Raw genomic sequence first — 25972 nt, 5'->3', positions numbered from 1 at the left:
TCTTAAAGAATAAAGGATTAACATGTGAGTATTTATTTGGGCCTTGTTAGTATTTAGAATTTTCTTTCTCTCATTTATTTGCTCAACAAAAATACTTCAGGCCCCTACTCTATGCCAAGCTTCAGGCTAATTGGGGCCAGAAATGGGAAAATAAAGAGAACTAAGACATTTGCTTGTCCTCAAGCAATTCAGAGCTTGCTAGCTTCTTTTCATTATTAAAAACTGCCCTTATTCCTTTTGTCGTTGATTGATACTTGGAAAATTCTCAGTATCACTAAAAATAATTTTTTTGTATCCCAAACTTGAACCAGATCCTGATGTGGAATAGGAGAGAAACATGTCTCAGGGAAGATGACTATTTCCTTTCTGTTTTCAGTCTGCTCACCCGGTTTTTATGGGCATCGCTGCAGCCAGACGTGCCCGCAGTGTGTGCACAGCAGTGGGCCCTGCCACCACATCACAGGCCTGTGTGACTGCTTGCCTGGCTTCACAGGCGCCCTCTGCAATGAAGGTAGGGTGCGCAGACTTTGGCAGAAATATGTGGTGGTGAGCACACCCCACGCAGTCTGTCCTCAGGTTTCCCAAAGGACACATTTGCAGCTAGCGGCGGCTCCTGGTATGCTGTGTGTGCAGCTTTTGTAAATATGGCTTTGAGCTTTGGGAGAGCTGGCTTGCCAGTCCAGCACAATCTCTTTATTCTCTGAGCCTTGCTACTCTTCAGTTTTAATTGGAAACAGCCTTCCATGAAAAATCAACATGAGGAAGGATTTTGATTCCCTGAGCGAGAAGCCAATGGAGATTTCTAAAAGTGTGGTGATGTCTCCTGATTTGTGATGCCTTAATGGGGGTCTTTGGCTTCAGATGTTTGCAACAATGAACCCATTTAGGATGAGGGATGCTCTTGAGTAGAAGCACCTTACCAGAGGGACAGCTGGGGTTGATGACCTTTAAAGTCGTTTCCTATCCTAAGAGTCTAGGCTTTTGTGAGAAGAGATGTAATTATGAGTTTCTGACCTATAATTTATTCACAGTGTGCCCCAGTGGCAGATTTGGGAAAAACTGTGCAGGAATTTGTACCTGTACCAACAATGGAACCTGTAACCCCATTGACAGATCTTGTCAGTGTTACCCAGGGTGGATCGGCAGTGACTGCTCTCAACGTAAGTCTTGTTTGCAAACAGTTGGTCAGCCATGTATTTCCATTTGTTTTCAATTTCTTTAGGATCAAAATATGAGTATTTAAATAATCAAGAAGTAATATATGAATAGGTAGAAGATTTTTTTTTTAATTTTTAAGTAGCTTTTCCCCCCTCATTAGAGTTCTATGCAATGATCCTATATTTAAGTCTAACTCATGCCTTGGAAAGAACCTAAATAGGTAGCACTTTGCTTATTCACTAAAATGATTTTCCTTTGCGAAATGAGGGTCTCGTACTCACAGGCCATTCAAAGATTCATTCCAGACTTCAAGTGTCAGCTATTGTTTGCCCTTTGCTCTTGGGCAAAAATGGTACAAACAATTATGGAAGAAATTTTTTTCTTTTTTAAAATTACTTCACATTTATTTATTATCTTTTGGGGGCCATGTTCCCTACTGGATAACCATATAGAAATTGTAAGCATTCCTTCTTTTAAGTATTATGTTCTTGAAGCATTGGTATGACTATAAAGCAAATCATTTTACCCCATAATCTTAACATTACTTTATCTGAGGTTCTCATTGCTCTTTGATAGGCAATGACCCCTAATAATTTAGTTTGATTATGTTCTGTTTCTTCCAATTAAGAGTTTTTATAGTAAATGTGTTCTCACATGCAAATAGGAACCTTCATGTTTAAAACAAGCCTCTAGGGACAGCTCTAGAGTGGAGTGACAAGTGCAGGTTTAGAGATCACAGACAAGAATTAAGTGACCTTGAGTACTTCTCTCAAGTCAAACCGTTTCGCCCATCTAATCTCTACTCTAATGTCCTCCCCTCAGAGATACCTCCCATAGAGGAATAGCTCCCATCATTCTTGTCCCCATTCCCCTATTTTATTTTTTCTTATAGTCCTTACTGCCCTATGTTTTTGGCTGACTGGCTGGGTGAGTAGCTGGCTGGGTGGCTGGCCAATTGGTTTGCCTGCCTCTCCTACAAAAATATAAGCTTTCAGAGGGTGCTGTGGACCTTGCCTTGTTCTCTGCCATCTCCCCTGGACCTCGCACAGTGCTGGGCATATCTAGGTTTGTTACATAACCAACTCTGTAAACGTGGGATGACGTTTGCTCTGCCCACCTCGGTCTGCAGCATGTGAATGAATATCGTATCATAGTGATGGCCAGTGTGGCCGTCAGCATCGCCACCTGGGTTTGAGCCTGCGTGGAGCACGGTCGTCCTCTGTCCTGCTGCTCGCTGCTGACCCGTCCACTGGGGGAGCCGTGTCGGGAGGGCGGGAGCCTCTCGGTGGGGTGCTGGCCGGGGGACCCGCACTGAACTCTCCACGCCGTGCTGTGCTTTCAGCTTGCCCCCCCGCGCACTGGGGCCCGAACTGCATCCACACATGCAACTGCCACAACGGGGCCTTCTGCAGCGCCTACGACGGGGAATGCAAGTGCACTCCAGGCTGGACCGGGCTCTACTGCACGCAGAGTAAGCGGCGCGCCTTCCGAGGCTCCCCGGGCGGCGGGGCGGGGGCGCTCCTGGGGACGTGGCCCTCCCTGCACGTGGATGAGCGGGGCTCCCCGGGCTGCCTGGCGTTGGAGGGTTTCTTCGCCCAGTGACCTCTAGACGTCTGAATTCCTCGGGGTGGTTGAGAGCTGCCACGTTCCAGGCTTGCTGTCCCTGGGTCACATCAGGACGCAGAGGCGGAACAGTGCTGGAAGTGTGCAGTGTCTTTCTCTTCTCTCCTTTCACCAGGCCCGATTTATATGGCTCAGTTGTTCTAGTAGCACAAAGGTTAAGATAAGTGACACTGATTAGAAACGAAGTGAAGACAGCAAGCCTCACTGCCTGACCTAATGTGTGCTCTGGGAGAAGACCGATTCGGAGGGTCTAGAATTTTAGTGAGCTTCAGAGTCACCCTGCTGACTGGACAAGCATGACTGCTGGCCCTGCTCCCAGAGTGTCTGATTCAGTTGGTCTGGGTGGCACCTGAGAATTCACATTGCTAACACCCTTCCAGGGGGTGATATCAGTCAGGGATCATGCGTCAAGAACCACTCATTCTTTCTTCCATTTTATATCCCATAATGTCCTCACCATCTCTTCTTCTATGACACTTAGCATTATAGGGTATAATGTACAAAGGAATTCACAGTTCAGTGCTGTAGGGGAAAAAAAAAAAGACTTATCTCTGCCCTTCTGTCTGCAATGGAATAAAGGAGGCAAGACAAGAAAGCATGCATTATGGTGATCATTGATAATAATAAATAATTTCAAATCACTAAAATGAGCTGAGGAAGAAAGCTGGGTCAGAGTTAAGCAATTCTTATTTAATTAGAGAACACAATTAAGAGAATACGTTGAACATGTCTTTGGGAAGTTTCTAGATGGTGATGTAGACCTTGAGCTGTGATTTGAAAGGAAGCATTGGCAAGGAGGGAGGGTGTCTCAAGCATATTCTGCCACGACAGTACATATAGAAAGTTTTTCAGCTCTTCAGGGAAAAGTACTTAAAACTTATTGTGTGTAATTCTAAAATTGGGGCCTGCTTCAATCAGAGGGCCTTTTAAAGTAAAAGCACAATTCGGTGGGAGGCACATGGGGTCTGGAACTTGACTCTGGCCATCCTGCCATTTGCTGGCTGTGTCACATGGCCACAATTCCCTTCTATAGTGGGAGAATATCCTGGTGTTTCTGGGCAACTGTAGAGATTTCACGAGAAGATGTAGGAAAAGAATCTGGCATAGGGTAGGTGCTAAATAGATATGTAGCAATGATGTCACTTGCTGGCATCCTTACTCTGCCTCTGTTTCTTGAAACATGAACTTTCATTAAAACCACTATAAGAAAAAGCACATGTGATGCATGGAAACAGCCTGCATTGAAGCTTTCATGATGGTGGAGAGCCCTGCGCTCTCCTGCAGGGCCACTCTGGTCCAGGAGAGCCAGTAGGGCTTGTGCATGTCCTCAGTCCAATGGTTTGTGTCTTGAAATTGTGCAGCAGTAAGAAGGCTCATTGCTTTTTTTTTTTTTTTAACAATGCACCTATGAAGTACAGTTGTTGTTGTTGTTTTTTTAAGTTCAGAATTCTACTACACATCTTTGCAGAAGAAGATGCTATTATCTAAATTAGTAACAGATAACAGAAGACAGGCCTAGTAGCAGACTTGGAGACATTCTGTATTGTAAGTAGAAGCATGTAGGCAATTTTGGCATAAAGTGCTCAGTTCAGTTCATGGAATTTGAGTCCAAGATTCTAATAGTTGAGTGGAAAAAACAAAAAAACAACTGAAAGAAATGTTCAAGTGACTCAAAGACTTAGAGAACGAACTTACGGTTGCTGACAGGAAGGGATAGTTAGGGAGTTCGGGATGGACATGTACACACTGTTTTATTTAAAATGGATAACCAACAAGGACCTACTGTATAGCACATGGAAATCTGCCCAAGGTTATGTGGCAGCCTGGATGGGAGGGAAGTTTGAGGGAGAGTGGATACATAGATGTGTATGACTGGGTCCCTTTGCGGTTCACCTGAAACTCTCACAACACTGGTAATTGGCTATACCCCAATACAAAGTAAATGGTTTTTTTAAAAAAAAAAAGAAGAAGAAGAAGACAGCGGCCTGCCTCCTGGGATACACGTGATGGTTAAACTGCCCCAGGTATGGAACTGTTCTGCCTTCTGCTCAGGAAGCTTCCTCCAAAGAGCTCCAACTTGGGACTTCACAAAAGCTGTTGTAAGAAGCTTTGATTGCATTACTGTCTTTATTCTCTCCTGGCTCAGCATCCTTCAGATTCAGACACGTTGGAGGCAGAGCTGAGTGTCTCCTCGATGGCCTCTTGACTCTGCTGTCCCTTCTCGCGCAGGATGTCCCCTGGGCTTCTACGGAAAGGACTGCGCGTTGGTGTGCGAGTGTCAGAACGGAGCCGACTGCGACCACATCTCCGGGCAGTGTACCTGCCGCACGGGCTTCATGGGGAAGCGCTGCGAGCAGAGTGAGTGTGAGCGCGCAGCATCCCTGGGTGCTGCTGTTTCCCGAGAGCCAGCGTTCCTACGCAGCTGGCGATGTGAAGGCAGGACCCACAGCTCGGAGGGTGTTTGAGCTGCTGGTTGGGCACTTCCCAGCACAGTTGACTTCCCCTCCCGGAGACCCGGCCGCCTTGGGGTTCTTGCTGGCTGCCTTTGTCCTCAGAGTTCTTCTGAGGAACTGATCAGCGATCTGGGTGGAGGGGGTGTGGCTACGAGGATGGAGACAGTATTCAAGTTTTCCGTCTGTTCATCCTGGCTCTCGCTTCCTCCCCTTCTTATTTTTGGAACGTGGCTGCTCAGAGCTTTAAAAGAGCCATTTAAGTTTTCTTCGTGGCAGAGGCAGAACCTGATCTCATGATGGAGGAATGTGCATTCAGGGGGGCTGGGCGCCCAGGTGTGTGTGTGAGTTATTCAATCCTGTCCTGCTTTTTGTGACCCCATGGATGTAGCCAACCAGGCTCCTCTGTCCGTGGAATTCTGCAGGTAAGAATATCAGAGTGGGTTGCCATGCCCTCCTCCAGGGGATCTTCCTGACCCAGGGATCGAGCCTGGGTCTTCTGCATTAGCAGGTGGATTCTTTACCATCTGAGGCACCAAAGGGGCCCACCGGAACCCAAGAGGAGTGTGCATTCACAGAGGCTGGGAACCCAGAGCCAGATCCACTATAGGGGTGGGCATGAGTCTGTGCAAACATGGCCACGCTTTTGACAACCTTCCCTTGATAGTGTTTTTATACTGTTTCCACTAGCTACGCCTTATCTTAATCTTAACAGCCTTCCAGACAATGTATTGCCGTCATTTTTTTGTTCTTGTTGTAAAAAATCCCACTCAGGGAGAGTGTGCTCTGTAGGAATTCCCCATCCTTATGTTCCCATTTCTATCCCACCAGCTATGCAGCTGCTCCCAGGACTGTAAGAACATTAGCCTTAGACTAGTGTTTCAGAGGAGTTCATTATTCCTTTCTCTGTGACTTTCATTCAGAGTTCACATTGAATAAATCAGATCTTAGAGCTTCTGAGGCTCACTCTCTTATCATAAATGACAGGAAAGGTGCAGGACACTTCCTGCTTGCAGAGGGTGTGCTCTTGAGAAAGACGTATGAACAATTACATGGCTGTAGGGGCATTGTTGCCTGGAAAGGTCGGCAGGGCTTTGGCAATAAAGCATCATGCTCCCTCCATCAGTCTCCCTCCCCAGATCCTCATATCACCACTGGACAGCCAGGTGGTCTCAGTCTTATTTGCTAAACTCTAGAATCGTGGTCGTACAAAGTTGCTGTAGTGGTGTCTGACTCTTTGCAACCCTATGGGCTGTAACCTGCCAGGCTCCTCTGCCCATGGGATTCTCAAGGCAAGAATACTGGAGTGGATTGCCGTTTCCTTCTCCAGGGGATCTTCCTGACCCAGGGATCAAGCATGCATCTCTGTCTCTGGCAAGCAGGTTCTTTACCATGGGCACCACCTAGGAAGCCCAAACCCTGAACTCTAGGATATATTTGCATATCCTTGCATCTGGTAAATACCAAGAGTGATAGTCAGGAATCAGCCTGGACAAAGACGGCCCCATTTTAGTTTTGCACTGCTAGTTCATTTAACCATGAAACAGGTACTTAGTCACACAGTTGCCTCCACACCACTATGTATATGCAATATAATTAAGTGTGTACATGTCTAAACATGTGTAGGTAAGTAAGTGAAAGTCGCTCAGTTGTGTCCAACTCTTTGCGACCTCTTGGAATTCTCTAGGCCAGAATACTGGAGTGGGTAGCCTTTCCCTTCTCCAGGGGATCTTCCCAAGCCAGGGATCAAACCTAGGTCTCCCACATTGCAGGCAGATTCTTTACCAGCTGAGCCACAAGGGAAGCCCAAGAATACTGGAGTCGGTAGCCTATCCCTTCTCCAGGAGATCTTCCCGACCCAGGAATCGAACTGGGATCTCCTGCATTGCAGGTAGATTCTTTACCAACTGAGCTATCAGGGAAGCCATAAGAAGGAAGCCATAAACAAGTATACACATGTATATATACCTGGAAACCAGAATAGGCTCTAAACTGACTTTCACTTAAATGCTAGACTATTTATAGTCTTATTAAATAAGCACATCTTAAAGTACTTCCATGATTACTCTGAACATCAAATTAAAACGTCCCGGTTTTTGGAGACATCTCCTAATGCTCGTATGTAAACAGAAACCCTGTGTATGACAGAGAACTCTGATAATAATTGTGCATCGCCCCCTGCTGCTCCTTTTACAAAAAGCATCTGTATTTTGTCACGATTTTTACCTTTTTATTCTTTGAAATTCATGCCTAACTCTTACCCAACTATATCATAAAAATCCCATTATTTTAGTGTCTCAGACTTCAACCTGCAAATCCAAATTTTGAGGCTTTCTGTGGTAAATGAGCGCTTCCTGGTGGCTCAGACGGTAAAGAATCTGCCTGTAGTGTGGGAGACCTCAGTGGAATCCCTAGGTTGGAAAGATTCCCCCAGAGGAGGGTTTGGCCACCCTCTCCAGTGTTCTTGCCTGGAGAACCCCCATGTTCAGAGGAGCCCATGGAGTACCAAACAGTCGGACACGACTGAGCGACCAAGCACATACATGGTAAATGAAGTTCTTACCTAGAAAATGAACAAACTTGCCTTCTCCCTCTTTCCCTGTTCCCAACTAATCCAAGGCAGAATATGCCTTCAGGCAGATCTTAAAGCTTACAGTAAAATATACGTCTTCCCAAGGAAGCATCTCCAGTTTATATTTTTCGGTGTAGTCCCCTTTTATCCCATAGTTTTGCCTGGTGGCGTCATCTAAGTTTGCCCTTAATGATGATCTTCATCAGTCCTATTGGGATTCCTCAGACTCTCTATAAACCTCCATCAAGGAGGAGGGTATGTAGACTCTGGAAGAGCCAAGAGCTGTGATGAGAGTCTCAGTCTCCAGTCCACTGCTGCCTGGCCTCTAGAGTCCCAGCGTGACTCTGGGAATGCCAGCCAGCTGTAGGCCCCCTGGATGGTTCGGGTCTCCCTGGACAGGGATCCCCTGCAAGGGCTGACCTCCAGGCTCACCAGATCATACAGTGAGACCCTTACCCCAGGTTCCCAAGGCTGGAGAGCTACATTGGACTCTCATCTCCTTCTCAGAGTGCCCTGCAGGAACGTATGGCTATGGCTGTCGCCAGATATGTGACTGTCTGAACAACTCTACCTGTGACCACATCACCGGGACCTGTTACTGCAGCCCAGGATGGAAGGGGGCACGATGTGATCAAGGTAAGGATGCTGGTCAAGGATGATTACTCGGGTGAGGACACTGCAGCTCAAAGAAGTTGAGTGATTTGCCTGAGGTTACCTATGTTAATATCTATAGTAGCATATATTAGGATTTCCAAAGCTCATGACTTATCCACTGTGCCTTCAATTTTTTCAGCTTTATTGTTTTTTGGCCAGCTCAATACAACACATATGTAAAAAACAAAGAATGCCACTTGATAAAATCTGACATATCTATACATCCATGAAACTATCACCACAGTAAAAATAATGAATATATCGTTACCCCCCAAAATTTCCTCATGCTGCTCCCTACCACCACTATCCTCTACATCTCAGGTGATAAGTGATCTACTTTCTGTCACTAGAGATTAGTTTGCATTTCTTAGAATTTCATATACATGGAACCATTCTCTACTCTTTTTCATCTGATGTTATTTACTCAGCATAGTTATTTTAAGATTGAACCATGTTGTTGCATATCTCAATACTTAAGTTCTTTCTGCTGCTGAATAATATTCTATTGTGTGGTTATACCATAATTTTTTTACCCAACTGTTCACCTGTTAATGGACATTTGGACTGCTTCCAGTTTGGGCTACTGCAGATAAAACTACTGTGAACAATAGTGTTTAACGTATTTGTGGCATCATAGGGTTTCTTTTCTCTTGGGCTGGTTCTTAAGAGTAGAAGGATTGGGTTGTATGGTGGTTGCTTGTTTAGCTTTTTAAGAAACTTGTGCCCGTGGTTCTTAACTAGGATGTGTGGCACAGTCATCTGGACATACAATAACCATTATCAGTCCTACTTGGGCAGTTCTGATTCTGGGATAGATGGTGCCCTTGAGAAAGATGGTTCTGAAGCATGAGAGCTCCTCGTGCATGTGGTCTTAAACATGTGGGCGATAAAGGCTTTAAAAAATTCATATAGAAATATTATAAAATTCATGTAAGTGGAGTTATCTTAAACTGTAAACTATGTGGGTATTTGTATTTAACTTTCTTTCATAAAATCACTCTGACATGTTCATGATTTGTACTTGGCCATCATAAAAGTCTGACATTATATTCCACAGTCACATCATTGTTACAATGTGTTGTGCATTGTGATCACACTACATTGACCTTGGTGCTCTGCCTCTCAAGCCAGGTTGTCTTATAAGAAGTTCCAGCATTTAGAATCATATGGTCATAGGGACACTTGAGCTTGAAAAACTTTCATGGAGGCCAGTTTCTTCTTTTACAGATGATGAAACTGCAGCCTAGGAGCTTAAGGGAAAGTTCAGAATGTATGATTCAGTTTTTTTTTTTAGGTGCCAGGTTTCTTGACTCTCAGCTCATATCACTTGTGTCTTCACTTGATGGAACTTGAGGGAGAACTATGTAAAGCGAAATTTTGAGTTTTAATAAGTAAGGTTTTAGGTGAGGTGATGTTACCGGGTATTGGGACAGACCTTTCTGTCATAAAAAATTCTGCATAGAATATATTTTCTAATGTAAAAGGGCTATTGAAATTAGGACCAGACAGATCCTGATCTTGGACTAGATTTATAATGGACTTATTCTTAATTGGAAGGAAAATTACTTTCCTCTTAGAAATGCTAAGGAGAGACATAATATTAAGTTAGGGACTTGAGTTAGCCGTTCATAAGCTTAATGCTGGATAATAAATAAGAAACAATAAAAATTAGATAAATTGTTATCCCCAACTAATTTCTGGTCTAAGCATTTAATCAGAAATCTGGGAGATGCTCCCAAACCCTACTGTTGAATCTTTGGGTTCTCTCTCTTTTTTTTTTTTTGAGCCTTAGAGAATCCTTCTTCTGGACACGGACAAACCAACAACATTCGAAAATGAGGAATGTTTGTTTTTCCTTCCTGCTCTGTTTTCGAAAGTTTCCAAATGAAAATTTCATGTACTGAAAATATCCAGGCTTCATTAGCACTGTGGGAGATTTTTGTAAATAGAGATCAAATACCTGTCTGGCACATTGTCATCCTTGCTCACATCTCTTTTCTTCCTTTTCTAGCTGGTGTTATCATAGTGGGGAATCTGAACAGCCTAAGCAGGACCAGCACGGCTCTCCCCGCTGATTCCTACCAGATCGGGGCCATTGCGGGCATCATCATTCTTGTCCTAGTTGTTCTGTTCCTCCTGGCGTTGTTCATTATTTATAGACACAAGCAGAAGGGGAAGGAATCGAGCATGCCAGCAGTTACCTACACCCCCGCCATGAGGGTCATGAATGCAGACTATGCCATTTCAGGTGAGACTGAACTCGCTATAGGCATTTCACTCCATGAAAAGCGAGGCTTCATCCTGGTTCTTTGAAACCGATCATTTGGCTGTGCTGCCAAACGTGTTGGTACTGTCAATTAGCCTTGAGCAGCTTTTATGTTTGGAGAAGATGCATTATTAGGGATGTGTTTTATGTGTCAACAATGGTAAAATCATCACTGTTTTCTCCTATGAGAGATTTAAAATTGGGTTCATTATATGGTTGCTTTAAATGTTGGGCATGTCCACCTAGAAGGAGCTTTGCTGGACACCTGATCCCCAGCTGTTGTCATATGTGGGGGCCAGGGAGGGGAGAGGAAGAGATGGCCATAACTTCACCACAGTCATGGAGCAGATCAGAGAAAGAACCAGGTCTTCTGTCTTTGGCCTTGGGTTCTTCCCAGGTACCCTCCAGCCTGTCCTGAAGTCCATGTACATCATTAGCCACATGGCAACCAAGTTACATAAACAGTTTGGGGGGATTAGCAAGAACCAAGGCTGCTCTTTAATTAAACCCCTGAATCTTCCTTTTTGTCACAAGACCCCATAAAAGTAAATTTTTAAGTGATGCATTCACTCTTCAGAAGATTTGTATAAGTGAAGAATTTGCAAATTTAAGGTATTTATTAATTTGGGGGCAATCAGTGAAGGGTTTCAGGTTTATAAATAAAGTGATTCTGGGGGAATCCATAAAGTAGCTGATTTACTTAGTGGTGCATTTCTAGTGCAGAGTATTGTCTGGACTTCCCTGGTGGTCCAGTGGCTAAGACTCCATGCTCCCAATGCAGGGGTCCTGACTTCAATCCCTGATCAGAGAACTAGATCCTACATGCCACAACTAAAACCCGGCACAGTTAGATGATGGATGGATGGATGGATGGATAGGTAGGTAGGTAGACTGATTGACTGATAAGTAGATAGAGAAATAGAAAGAAAGAATATTGTGTCAAGAGCTCAAGTGTTTAAACACAGAGGAGAAAGTTATAGTGGAAGGAGCTTCAAAGCAATGCCTTCCCAGCTTGTACAAGCCCCAGAGCTGAGAGCAGTTGTTGGTGGATGCTTTCAGACTTTTCCAGGAGGAGGTTGGAAGGGCAGGCGCCTGCCACTTCCACAGGCTTTGCTGAACATGCCAGGCAGGAGGGGATTCTGCCCGCTTGTGATCTGGAATCTGTCCAAACATTTGTTCTTGTTGCTTCGCTCCCCTCTTTCCCACAACGTTTAAGGAGCCTGCCATCTTAACCGTTTCCTTCTTTGTTGTCAGAAACCCTTCCTCACGGCAGCGGTGGAAATGCTAACAGCCATTACTTCACCAATCCCAGTTACCACACGCTCACGCAGTGTGCCGCATCCCCTCACGTCAACAACAGGGACAGGATCGCCAAGGTGAGAGGAGATGGTCCAGGTCGCTGAGGCGGGCGGGGAAGAGCAAGGAACAGGCGTGCCTGAGGGCTGCGGTTGGCCAGCTGCCATTCCACATACGTACATCAATTATCTCATTTATTCCTCCAAACAATCCCGTGGGTGTGTATTAGGATCTCAAGTTTACTGACAAAAAAGCCCTAAGTAATGGGGAACTTAGGTCACTTCCAAACATAGCTTGTGACTGAGGCTGCAGCGAGGTGAGTCAGTCTCTCTGTCTCTGCAACTTGTACAGTTTCCGTTGCACTTTTTTGGAAAATGTTTCTAATATGGCGTGTGGTTTTAAAATAATGTCTCATAGCAGACCTGTAGCAGACTCTGGCCTGGGTAAAACTGGCAGATTTGTCTTTTGTGATCACCTTCTGGTGCCTTTTCCTGACCACCTGTACTTGGGTGATGACAACAATAATAATATGCATTTATTTATTTTGATTGAACCGTATGAAATTGCAGTTTTGTGGGTAAAAAGTTACCAAAAAAACAACCTAGTACTATATGCCAGGCATTTCTAATCATTTTACAAATATAAATTTGTTTAATCTTTATACCAATCCTATGACTTGAGTGATTACCCCATTTTACAGAGGCCCAGAGAGGTTGGAAGCCCAGGGCTGTCTAGAAGCTGGAGCGGCTCCTCTGGACGCTTCCAGCTCACCATCAGGCCTCTTCCAGAGTGCTCTGAAATCCCAAACATTTCTCCCTTCCAACTGTGCTCGAGTTATATTTTCGATCTCTGTTGTCTAATTCCAGCTCTCTATTAGAAGAAAACCAAGCTAGTTAAATTATTCAGTTTCAATTAAATTAATGCAGCTAGATTTTAATTATATTACCTCATGGTTAAATAGGGCTTCCCTGGTGGCTCAGAGGATAAAGCATCTGCCTGCAAGGCAGGAGACCCGGTTCGATCCCTGGGTTGGGTTGATCCCCTGGAGAAGGAAATGGCAACCCACTCCAGTATTCTTGCCTGGAGAATCCCATACAGAGGAGCCTGGCGGGCTACAGTCCACGGGGTTGCAAAGAGCTGGACACGACTGTGCAACTTCACTTTCACTTTCATAGTTAAATAGCACTTCATATTCTCCAGAGACTTTGGTGTGTATCATACCATTTGTTCTCATTCCCATTCAGGGAGGGAGCAAAGTTGCTCATCTTATCTTCATGCTTATAGCTAAGAAAACTGCTAAGAATGACTCATAGATGATTTTACAGTGTTTGATGGGAAGGCTCAGAAATTGGTTTTTTTTTCAGTTCAGAGTTCTATGCATGTAAATCCAAGTGAGGCCTAATTGGCACGGAGCAACAACTTAAAACAAAGAAGTAAGGTGATGGAGGGAATGGTTGGCACTGAGGGGCACCTGCTCCTGCTGCCTGTAAGCCCCACCAGCTCAGAAGCGGTCACCTCTGTCTGCTGGTGCACCCTCATGTGAGGACCAGCCCTTGATACGCTCCATGGACTTGCTTTCCCTAGATGGGTAACGCTGCACTGCGCCATATTGTATTTTCTTTTTTAAATCTTTTTGTTGTTTGTATTTTTAACAGTCAAAAAATAATCAGCTGTTTGTGAATCTGAAAAATGTGAATCCTGGGAAGAGAGGCCCTGTGGTAGATTACACGGGCACGCTGCCTGCGGACTGGAAACACGGCGGCTACCTCAACGAGCTCGGCAAGTTCCCCACCCCCCAACCTCCACCAGCATCGTTATCTTGTAGTCACTTCAAACACTCAGAGATTCATGACAGCACCAAAGCAGCTACTGAAAATATGTGCAGAAAAAGAAAGACATAGCATCACACCTAGTCCCTGTGTGGGGCTTTTACTGTCCTAAGTGCTTTATTTATTAAACATTTATTGAGTTCTTACTGTGAACCAGGAATCAATAAAAAGACAAGGGTCACTGCCTGCGTGTAGCTTACACTCCACCTCTCCATGTATCAACTCAATGCTCACAAGTACTGCTGTAGGTACCATTATCATCATCATCATCTCCCTGCTACAGTTGTGACGCTGAGTCATAATGAGGTTAAGTAAGTTGTGCAAGTCCTCAATGCCTATTATATGGTAGAGCTGGGATTTGAACCCTGTCAGCTTGGTTCCAGCATGTATGCTTCTCCGTGCTCTCTGCTACACAGGTTCGATCCCTGGGTTGGGAAGATCCCCTGGAGGAGGGCATGGCAACCCACTCCAGTGTTCTTGCTGGAAAATCCCATGGACAGAGGAGCCTGCTGGGCTACAGTCCGTAGGGTCACAAAGAGTGAGGCACAACTGAAGCGACTTAGCACGCATACACAAGCTGACATACCCTTACTTGAGGCCCTTTCCTCTTTTAGGTGAGAAAATGAAGATATCAGGAGGAATATAGTGAGTCAGAGGTCCTCAAACATCTGGGAATCAGAACCCTTTAATATAGTACCCATGGCTGATTCATGTTGATGTATGGCAAAAACCATCACAATGTTGTAAAGTAATTAGCTTCCAATTAAAATAAATAAGTTAAGTTTTTAAAGTAATCAAGGATCCCCAAGAGTCCCTACTAACATGGGTTATATTTATTGATATTTGCCATAGTAGAAATAAAATCTGAGGGCTATTTACTAATTTATTGATTATAACAACAGTCTCATTTACTGATAATATAAAATACATTTTTGTGAAAAATGACTACTTTTTCCAAAATGAAACCACAAAAAAATTACTGAGAAGAATGGCCACTGTTTAACGCTTTTATAACATCTGGCTTAATAGAGGTCAGCTGAATTTTCATATCTGCTCTGCGTCCAATGAAGAGTGATCTCACACTTGGTGTGACTCCTGGAAAGCTCCACCGTCCTCCTGAGAGAGGATGAGAGTGGAAAGGACAAGCAGTGTTGTATGAGGACAAGAATTATTTTAACCTCAGGGCCCTCCTGCAGAGGGCCTGGGCTGACTCCACTGAAATAACTGCTGTGACTCACCATTGAGCGTGTGGTATATTCTTATTCTCAGGGAGGAGCTCCATATAGTAACTAACATGGGTGCAGTGTCTTATGGGCACTTTCCTGTGTATTGAAAGCAAACCCTTTCATATGTATTTATTTAATGATAATGTTGGAAGGAAGTCCCATTAATTTGGAATTTCAGATAAGAAACAAATAATTTTTGGAAAATTATATCCCAAGTATCACACAAGGCACACTTATTAAAAAAATTATTTGTTGTTTCTCTAAAATTCAAATTTAACTGAACTTGCTGTGTTTTTGTTTGTTAAATCTGGCACACACTGCTCCCCCCTGGCCCCCGCTGTGTGGGCCCTTCCACAAATCTTGTTTTATAAAGGAAGAAACAGGTTAACTCTTGTCTAAGATTTCGTGGAAGGAAGATGGTAAAACTGGGTTTCATAGTTGGTCTTCTGCCCACTCCCTCTCTGATCCTTCTGTGAACACCTTAGATGTCAATTCATATAAGCCACTTTCAGGAACCATGTGTGGGCTCTGGAATCCCCTGTAATTGTGGAAATAGAAAATAAGTTCAAATTCTTAGCTTTTATCTGAATTCTTCACTAACATTATCAATAGGATGTGTACTTCTATACACTTACAGCAAAATTATTTATATACCAGATTTACATTATACTTATTGGTGAAATCATTTAAGTTTAGGGAAGTTAATAATCTAGCTCAAAGAAGTACATGAATTGATATTGGTAAAATACCACCCAGCACTAATGAGGGAAAAGTTCTCTCATTCCATCTCCACTTAATGGAGTTTGTCCTGATTCCAGAATACACAGTCACTGTAATGGTCACATATAAATTTCTCTGCTTTCTGTCTCAGTGAGACCCAAGGGACTGATTATTAGGAACATAAAATCTTCATTGGAAATTCTGGATCTCCTTGGTTTGTTCCCATCCAAAAGTAATTCTGCATTTAATATCCCTGTGAAGTTCTGGCATAGAAAAAGTCTTCTCTTACAAAGAACAGAATATGGCTCATTATGGATAATGAAGTGTGTAGTGTTTTAAATGATGGAAAAGTTGTGATGCTGTCTGAAAGAGCCCAGAATTTGACACAAAGGCCCTGAAATCATTCCTGGTTCTGTGGTATGAAACTTGCCGTCACCCTCTCAAGACTGATTTGTTCATCTGTAAAATAGAGATCCAGTCCCATCACTTCATGGCAAATAGAAGGGGAGAAAATGGAAACAGTGACAGATTTGATTATCTTGGGCTCCTAAAACACTGCAAATTGTCTCTGTAGTCATGAACTTAAATGACCCTTGCTCCTTAGAAGAAAAGCTATGGCAAACCTAGACAGAGTATTAAAAAGCAGAGACATTCCTTTACTGCTCAAGGTCTGTATAGTTAAAGCTACGGTTATTCCAGCAGTCATGTACAAATGTGAGAGTTGGACCAAAAAGAAGGCTGAGTGCTGAAGAACTGATGCTTTTGAATTGTGGTGCTGGAGAAGACTCTAGAGATTCCTTTGGGCTACAAGGAGATCCAACCAGTTAATCCCAAAGGAAGTCATTCCTGAATATTCATTGGAAGGACTGTTGCTGAAGCTAAAGCTCTAATACTTTGGCCACCTGATGCAAAGAGCTGACTCACTGGAAAAGACCCTGATATTGGGAAAGATTGAAGGCAGGAGAAGGGGGCAGCAGAGAATAAAATGATTGGATAGCTTCACCGACTCAATGGACATGAATTTAAGCAAACTCCAGGAGATGTTGGAGGACAGAGTAGGCTGGCGTGCTGCACTCCATGGAGTTGCAAAGAGTCAGACACAACTGAACAGCAAAAACACAAAAACATAGAGATAAGGATCATGTTCTGGCTTATTGTATGAAGTAGATTAATTCGAGCATTTGCAAACACCTGTTCAGAGACTGAGACAGATGGGTGTTTATGAGAAAGCCCACTTGCTCCCTTGTTAAAACTGCGCCCTGATCAACCAGGGCAGAGGAGAGGGAATCTGCCAAGCATGGCTAATCTCATAGCCCCACTCTTATTCCCTAAGTTGTTATCCACCCCATGTTGCTTTCATCCCTTGGGGAAGGCTAGACCTTGCACAGCTAAGATCAAGATGGACGTTTTAAAAGACTTTGCCACAGCTAGGAGGTGGCCAAGAGAATTAGGCGAAGGGTAGTATAGACTTCCTTGATTAGGCTGCTCTCAGGCCATAGCCGCCACTGGAGTGGCGTCTTCATGGAGTCACTTTAATAAGTCCAGGAATCCCTAAGAGCAGCCTCACTTCTGATACCAACTACAAATTTGACGGTCAAGACTGCCCGTGGGATCTATAATTTACTATAAAGACAGAACTCAGTAAAAGCTGTTACACTCATGGTTACAGTTTATCACAGCAGAAGGATACAGATTAAAATCACACAGGGGGCTGAGTCCAGAAAAGTTCACAGTGTGAGACTTCCAGCTGTCCTTTTCCAGTGGAATCATAGAAAGTGCTAACTTTTCCTAGCAACAGTGTGTGACAGTGCACAGTGTCACCAACCAGGGAAGCTCACTTCAGCGTCGGTGTCTAGGATTTGGTCACAGAGACATGGTTGACTGTCCATCTGGTTGACTTTAGTCTTCAGTCCATCTGGAGGGTGAGCTGATACCAAGTAGCTCAACCCCCTCATATAAATCACTTTGTTAGACTGTCCAGGCCTCCAGGTAAAAGAAACACTCATATTGGGCAGGACATTCCAAGGACTTAGAGATCACCTCTCAGGAACCAAGGGCAAAGGCCAGATCTCTTTATTGTAAGGTGAATCCTTCACTATGCATCCTTTTATCCTGTCTTCCTGGAAAACTGAATGCCTTTCCCACCATCTGGGAGCCTGCCTGGCTAGACTTCACATACCAGGCTCAAGAGAGTGTACCTGAGAGAGGAAACATCCCTGTTTCCTGTCCTCTAACAATTGACAGTAGACACATACTCTCTCTTCAAGGAGCCTCCCTCTTTCTCCACAAATGTGTATCCCCAGGGAATATCACCCTCTGAACTTGAGTTTAATATCACTCTAAGAAAATTATGCACAGACATGCCACGCAGGGAAATAATTTCCTTACCCTTCTCATAGTTAATTTGATATTCATCACAAGTTACCACTTTACTTTCTTGTTTTTAACCTAAATCCATGACAGTCTATTAAAGAATAATTGTAGATACCCTGGAATGCTTACAGATAGACTGCAGCTGAGGGTGTTGTGACACATGAAGTATCACAGTAATTGATTGGTGCAGCCACTATGGAAAGCAGTATGGAAGTTCCTTAAAAAACTAAAAGTAGAACTACCATATGGTCTAACAGGGCTTCCCCAGTGGCTCAGTGGTAAAGAATCTGCCTGCCAATACAGGAGATGTGGGTTAAACCCCTTGGTTGGGAAGAATGCCCTGGAGAAGGACATGGCAACCCACTCCAGTATTCTTACCTGTGAAATCCCATGGTCAGAGGAGTCTGATGGGATACAGTCCGTGGAGTCACAAAGAGTCAGACATGGCTGAAGCAACTGTGCACATATGCATGCACACATGATCTAAAAATCCCATTCTTGGACATACATCCAGATAAAACTATAATTCAAAAAGATACATGCACCCCACGTTCATAGTGGCACTATTCAAATAGCCAAGACATGGAAGAGACTTAAATGTCCATCGACAGATGAATGGATAAAGATGTGGTATGCATGTGTATATACTACATATGGAATACCACCATTAAAAGAATGAAATCATGCATTTTCAGCAACATGGGTGGAACTAGAGATTATCATACTATGTGAAGTAAATCAATCAGGTAAAGACAAATACCATATGATGTCACTTAGATGTGGAATCTGTAAAAATGATACACATGAACTTATTTACAAAACAGAAATATACCCACAGACATAGAAAACAAATTTATGGTTACTAAAGGGGGAAGAGGGTGGGGTGGGGAATAAATTAGGAGTCTGGGATTAGCAGATATAAACTACTATATATAGACTACAAAGCCCTACTGTATAGGGAAAGTGCAAATGTTAGTCATGCAGTCATGTCTGATTCTTTGTGACTCCAAGGACTGTAGCCTATCAGGCTCCTCTGTCCATGGAATTATCCAGGCAAGAATACTGGAGTAGATAGATATCCATTCCCTTCTCCAGGAGATCTTCCCAACCCAGGGATAGAACCTGGGTCATCTGCATTGCAGGCAGATTCTTGAGGAAACTATATTCAATATCTTATAATAACCCATAATGAAAAGAATATATGTATAACTGAATCACTTTGCTCTACCACAAAAACTGACACATTGTAAATCAGGTACTTTTTAAAAAAGTATTACAGTAACTGAAATACCCTTCATCTATATGACACCTCTGGAGAAGGCAATGGCAACCCACTCTAGTACTCTTGCCTGGGAAATCCCATGGACGGAGGAGCCTGGTGGGCTGCAGTCCATGGGGTCGCTGAGTCGGGAACGACTGAGCGACTTCACTTTCACTTTTCACTTTCATGCACTGGAAGAGGAAATGGCAACCCACTCCAGTGTTCTCGCCTGGAGAATCCCAGGGACGGGGGAGCCTGGTGGGCTGCCGTCTATGGGGTCGCACAGAGTCAGACACAACTACGTGACTTAGCAGCAGCATATGACACCTCAGTGTTTACAGTGCCTTTCCATATGGTCTATTTCACTTTATGTTCACAACAACCCTGTGAGGCTTAGAAGGTGAGTTGTTGTTTTCCCTGTTTTAGAGATAAGCAAATTGAGGCTCAGCAAGTTGAACGTCTTGTGTAAAGTCATGCAGCTAACAAGTGATGAAGTCCCAGTCTGTTGTCTCAAGTCTGCCTAGCTGTGTCCTTTCCACTGAGCAACCTTGAATCAAGTCAACTTTCTTGGTTCATTGGTACTTCAGTGTCTGCCCTGTATTGACCAGCCTTTCCCAAAGTCACTGAAAGAGGCAGGAGAATGCTCAGGATAATACATAACATTTTGTTCACTCTGAAGTACTGACACATCTGGCCCAAGTGATCCAGTGTCAAGGTTTGGAAAACAGCAGTGTTGGTTATTTCCTGCAGTGGGGAGACTGTGGGTGCCCAAACCATCATACTCCAGTGACCTGAGAATATTAGATGGGTTTTCTCTTCCTTTCTTTTTTTTTTTTTTCCTCTTCCTTTCAGTTCTCACTGGATGTTTTTTTTCCTTCCTTTGTCACAGGCGCTTTTGGACTCAACAGAAGTTATATGGGAAAATCCTTGAAAGGTATTGCCTGAATTTGTGGAAGAAATGCATTTATCAGAATCACAATTTAAAATATTTTTTAATCTCAGAAATAATTTGTTAAACCAGCAAAATTGGCCCTGTAGAGAAAAGGTAGCATTGTTACTGTGGTACGTGCATGCTAAGTTGTTTCAGTCGTGTCTGACTCTTTGTGACCCCATGGACGATAGCCTGCCAGGCTCCTCTGTCCATGATATGCTCCAGGAAAGAGTACTGGAGTGGGTTACCATTCCCTTCTCCAGGGAATCTTCCTGACCCAGGGATCAAACCTGCGTCTCTTATGTCTTCTGCATTGGTAGGTGAATTCTTTACCACTAGTGCCACCTGGGAAGGCAGTTAGTGTGGTAAATTACTCCAGCAAACACACAGCCAGGTTTGACTGCCAACACGAGTGTGAACGTAGGTGGATCTTGTTAGAACAGAAGTTTTAGGGAACCAAGATCTCAGTTTGCTGGGAAACACGCATAATTCCCCTCAAAGCAATATGGCTTATGGAGAGAGAGAAATGTGAAGAAGGAAGTAGCAGGGAAAAAAGGAAGAGGTCAGCCTGGTTACATGTTCACTGAAGCCAGCTTTTTGAGAGGAATTTGAATTATAATTTCATATGCCCAGACCTGAGGTTTTACAAGGAAGCCTTACAACGCAGGTGCCTTCCTCACCATCAAAATAGAACCTCCTTGTGCTCCAGGAGCCAGCAACATATGAGGGCTTGACCGAAGCCTTTGAGGATCCAGAGACTATTAGTAAAATAGAATGGAGTTAATTTTATTTGAGTGTGATAATAAAAGGGGCTTTCCTGGTGACTCAGCTGGTAAAGAATCCACCTGCAATGTAGGAGACTTGGGTTCGATCCTTGGGTTGGGAAGACCCCCTGGAGAAGAGAACGGTTACCCACTCCAGTATTCTGGCCTGGAGAATTCCATGGAGTGTATAGTCCATGGGGTCACAAAGAGTCGGAAAATGAAATCAAATCCATGATGTTTACACTGATCCTCATCTTAGAGAGGAGCCATGATTACTTTGTGGATGGGTAATTTTATAGAAGATTTTCTCCAAAATAAGTGGAGAACGGATAGTATTCTTTTCATTGTTAGAAATGATAGAAAACTAGATGGAAAGAAAAAGAAGTAGTCTGCCCAAGTCAGTTAATCGCCAAGAAAATAAATGTTGTTGCCCATGAAATAGCATTTGCTTTTCACCCCTCTGTCTCTCTTCACAGACCTGGGAAAGCATTCTGAATATAATTCAAGTAACTGCTCCCTAAGCAGTTCTGAAAACCCATACGCCACTATTAAAGACCCACCTGTCCTTATTCCCAAACACTCAGAGTGTGGTTATGTGGAGATGAAGTCACCAGCACGGAGAGATTCCCCATATGCAGAGATCAATAACTCAGCCTCTGCCAACAAGAATGTCTATGAAGTTGGTAAGTTTTCTCAACCAAAGAAAGAATCTAGTGAATGAGAATATTCTTTTGAAACAATTTTAAAGTCCTTGAGAATATAGTAGTTGCAGTTCATATACATTTTATTGTAAATAATGATTTGTATTTTAAATTCAGCCTGTGTTTATGGTGATCATATTAGTTGGTGTCAAATGAACTTTCCAGGAAAAATACTATTTCGAAAAGTCAAAAGTAGGTTTTTTTCTTACTTCCCTGGTTATCCATCTTTTGTTTTGTAACCATAGTGAATATTTTAGCACGCATGTGGAACAGCATATGTATCATATTAGCTAATATGTTGAGTTAGCCAAAACAAATGGTTCAAGTGGATTAAACAGATGGTTCCATTTCCTGGTTGCATCCATTATACCAATATAATGCTTTTAGCAGAATTTTAACATTTCACTTTTATATTTGTCTAATAGATCAGTAATATTCCCAGCTGTGAATCTGATACAAATTAATAAGAATTCAATTAATATAAGAATTATTTTGATTGCCCCTTGCATATCCATTTGAAGAAAGCTAAAACATATCAGAGCAATCCTGGGCTAGATAGTAGAGCTTTATATTTTCATTTTTCTTTTGCCATATCTTTCCCAGTATTTATGATTTGAACCTAAAAAAATTCTGTATTCTAGTTGATCCTTGAACAACATGGGTTGGGACTACATGAATCCACTTACACATGGATTTTTTTCACTAGTAAATGCTACACTTCTACTCACTCTTCTGTTGGTTCAATCCAAGAATGTGAGATGGTAAATAGTGGGGCCAATTTTAAAATTAACTATGGTTTTCAGTTGTGGTGGTTTGGGGTTATGTGTGGAGCACCCCTAACCCTGAGTTGTTCAAAGGTCAATTGTACTTGTAAATGAAGTGACTTATTTAACTCTAGTCACTAGTCATTCATTTTATGCCATAGAAATGTCACAGAAAGATACTTAACTCTTTTTAAAGTATTAAGACAGCTTTGAAAAATGGAAACCAGGATGAAATAAATTTATTTTTGGAAGTGAGCAGCAGTTCCCTTTTGAATTGTCCCCTAAGCCCACCACTGTGAGATGGGAACGCAGCTGAAAGCCTGAGTCCTGAATCCTAAAGCTGTGAACTTGTTACACGTTTCCATGAATCAAGTGATTGCCAAAGGACCTTGTTGTTTCCTGCACAGGAATGGGCTCAGACTAGATTCTCTCCCAGGTTTTGCAGACAGTGATTCATGTCCAGGGTTTCTTTATATTCCCTTGATGTCTTCATCCCAACCACACAGTCACCCTTTGTTCTCAACATCGTGTGTAAGTGTCAGTGGGTTACCAGCCACAGAGTAGTCACCTCTATGGGGTTATACAAGGATTGTTTGATTTTTAAAATACTTCCTTATATTTCTATGAACATTCCTCTGGTGTGTTTGATACTTGCATGAAATGCCATATTGTATATTTTTAAAATTTCCATTATCAATTAATGTGTCCCTGGTTGTCACAGAACCTACAGTGAGTGTTGTCCAAGGAATATTCAGCAATAATGGGCATCGCACCCAGGATCCATATGACCTCCCAAAGAACAGTCACATCCCTTGCCATTATGACCTGTTGCCAGTCCGAGACAGTTCATCGTCCCCCAAGCAAGAGGATGGTGGCAGCAGCAGCAGCAGCAGTGAATGACACCAAAGACCACTGGGTAGCCACTGGACCCCTCCCCAGAACTGCAGTTCGGTTCTTCTCCATCCTCAAGTTTGCCACCCTATGTGAATGTCAATCTACTTCATAGGCAGTTGTTGGACATGAACCAGAAAGCTCAAAGCTGAGGCTAACTGACCATAGGTCCTTCTTATACAGGTGGCTCAGAAGGAGATATCAATGTGATTTCCCATTTTTGTTAGTATTAGACCTGCATCCATGAAGCATGACTTACTGTAAAGTCTTGGCTAAAAGCATGACCGTGCAGGACTCTTTCAGAGACACGGGTTGCAGCGGATGTTGGTGGTGTTGCTTGAAAAATTAAAACTTAAATATTTTCTTTCTCATTTGCATCATAGAGTTATACCTAGGATTGTGCATTTTACCATGAAATTTACTTCATTGAAGTGTCACATGTTCAATACATAGAAGAAAAGGGCCATCTCAGTGAGTCCTTATTGTTCAGCTTTTTTTAGCGGGACTCATTATAGTAAGGACAACAGGAACCCAGCAGGAAACATTCTGTCAAGTGACATTACTGGACAGACTCCGAATAAACTCTAGAGGTGCAGAGCAAATTTACATATGAAAACTTTAGACTTTTTTTGTAGGATGAGGAAATGTACATTTAGAATTACTTTAGAAAAGAAATAGAATTACTGCAGCAATGAATACACAGATGTGCCAGACAGAGATGCTTCTCTGTTTCTCGGCCCATTTTAGATCCATGACGTTATTCTGATCACTGTCCCAATCATACACATTCACCACTTGAGATCCACAACATATCAATAATTATTTCATACATACAGAAATGAAATAATTTTATTTTTGACAGATTGGATTGAATGAGTGTCTAATGAATGGAAAAGGTTGTAAATGTTAGGTGTAAGATGATGCTTAAGTTTTGTAAGCCATTAGTAATACATGCTGTAATATAGAATTAGCAGAAAATTTTGATTAATTTTTCCCTAGAAGTGACCGAAATATTTTTGTGCATATTTGAGAAAAGGGCACTTTCCTTTTATTAATTGTTGATTTAGAGAAACTATGCTTAAGCTGGTCTTTTGCATTGCTAATATGACATGTACCCCATTTTTCATTAATTTGTATTTCCATTTTTAAGTTGTATATTCTATGTTTTGTAGTGTTTGGATTGTTAATGAAAAAAAATATTATATGTTTATTGTTTCTTGTGTTATGGCCACTTTTCTTTTTTGCTTCAGAAAAATGCATTTCTCTTGTTTCTTTTGGAGGGAAGAGAAGAAGATATATAAATCGAATCCATTAAAACTGGGCATTACTAAAATAGTATAGTAGCAAGTAAATGGTTTATAATGGACATGGAGAAGCGTTTGAATATTCCAAAATGGAGTTCCTCTTGATCTGTGGGTCCTGAGATTTGGCTAAACCGAAGGGAAGAGGAACCGGGGGGCATTGTCAGTGAGCGAGTACCACAGACCGATCTCACTGAGGACCTTCGTTAGGTGACCATATAATCAGTTATCCAGCTGGGACACTTCTGAAAGTAAACGGAGGCATTATGAGTAATTACCCTGCAGTGGGCTTAAAAGTGCCCTGTAACAGGCAAACCAGAAGAGATGCTCATCTTGTGTGTTCCTAATGTAGTTAACATTTTTCACGCCAAGGGAGTTACCCCAGGAGAATGCCGGTTCCATGCAAGGAAACCAGTTTCTCTTTGACCTGCCTGAGCGCCCAGAAGGGCTGAAAGCTGAATGAGGAAGCAATTTTGTAAGAGAAAACAGTGGCCATCCATCTTTTAAAGACAGGAAAACCTACGTGGTGTCCTGTATCAGTGAGTCAATTCACAAATACGTATTGTGCTCCCATTCTGCCAGCAGTACACAGAAGGCGTTGTCCTTGCCAGTGACCGGGTTGGGGTGTCCTGTGCCTGCATGTCACACACCTGCACCTCTGATGTTGGTTTGATCAGGGGGATGAGAGAGCAAATATACTTCTTTGATGGCTGTTTCTTTCAGGGAACTCCAAAGTTAATTCAAGGAAATGGGAATTGCCCAGAACACACCTTAGAAACAATTGATTTATTTCAACAGTGACCTGCTGGTTGGCCCTTGATTCTAGGGAATAGAGATCTAATTGAGACAATTGGGTTCATAACCACATAAGAGTCCTTTTTGGCTAGAAAAAAGAAGACAGCTTTCCACTTCTAAGATTCATCTCTTCAGAGCTCCATGGTAAGTTGAGAGTCCCCATTACTCCCTGGAGATAAGACACCTTTTTTTTTTTTTCTCATTCCCCTATTTTTGAAAAAGAAAGCTTCATGTCCCAAGGCAACAGCAATGTAAATAGAAAACCCAGGAAACAGAGGCGGGTCCAGAAAGGCACTGGTGTCCTTCCCTGTGCCATCTTTCTGACAGATCGCCTCCTCAGGATGGCTGGTGTCCTAAAACGACATTTTGACCGGAGGCAATTCTTACACGTAGCATT

The 25972-nt window shown here is 42.9% G+C and overlaps 1 protein-coding gene across 2 annotated transcripts in view; it reads left to right on the top strand.

Annotated features, from left to right (window-relative positions):
• MEGF10 (multiple EGF like domains 10) overlaps window positions 1-24702 on the top strand; it is a 174671-nt gene extending 149969 nt beyond the window's left edge. For both annotated transcript variants that reach the window (XM_070465081.1, XM_070465082.1), the window contains exons 15-25: window positions 377-511; window positions 1032-1160; window positions 2501-2629; window positions 5011-5139; window positions 8311-8439; window positions 10469-10705; window positions 11978-12099; window positions 13675-13798; window positions 20318-20362; window positions 21600-21806; window positions 23310-24702. In XM_070465081.1, coding sequence (XP_070321182.1) covers window positions 377-511; window positions 1032-1160; window positions 2501-2629; window positions 5011-5139; window positions 8311-8439; window positions 10469-10705; window positions 11978-12099; window positions 13675-13798; window positions 20318-20362; window positions 21600-21806; window positions 23310-23488 — 1565 coding nt within the window. In that variant the 3' untranslated portion in view covers window positions 23489-24702. The remainder of the gene's footprint in view (window positions 1-376; window positions 512-1031; window positions 1161-2500; window positions 2630-5010; window positions 5140-8310; window positions 8440-10468; window positions 10706-11977; window positions 12100-13674; window positions 13799-20317; window positions 20363-21599; window positions 21807-23309) is intronic.
• Window positions 24703-25972: the final 1270 nt, after the last annotated feature.

This window comes from Odocoileus virginianus, chromosome 3 (assembly GCF_023699985.2).
Source record: "Odocoileus virginianus isolate 20LAN1187 ecotype Illinois chromosome 3, Ovbor_1.2, whole genome shotgun sequence".
NCBI classification, from domain to species: domain Eukaryota; kingdom Metazoa; phylum Chordata; class Mammalia; order Artiodactyla; family Cervidae; genus Odocoileus; species Odocoileus virginianus.
Note: the sequence above shows the minus strand (reverse complement) of the source record. Positions and strands in the feature narration are given on the sequence as shown.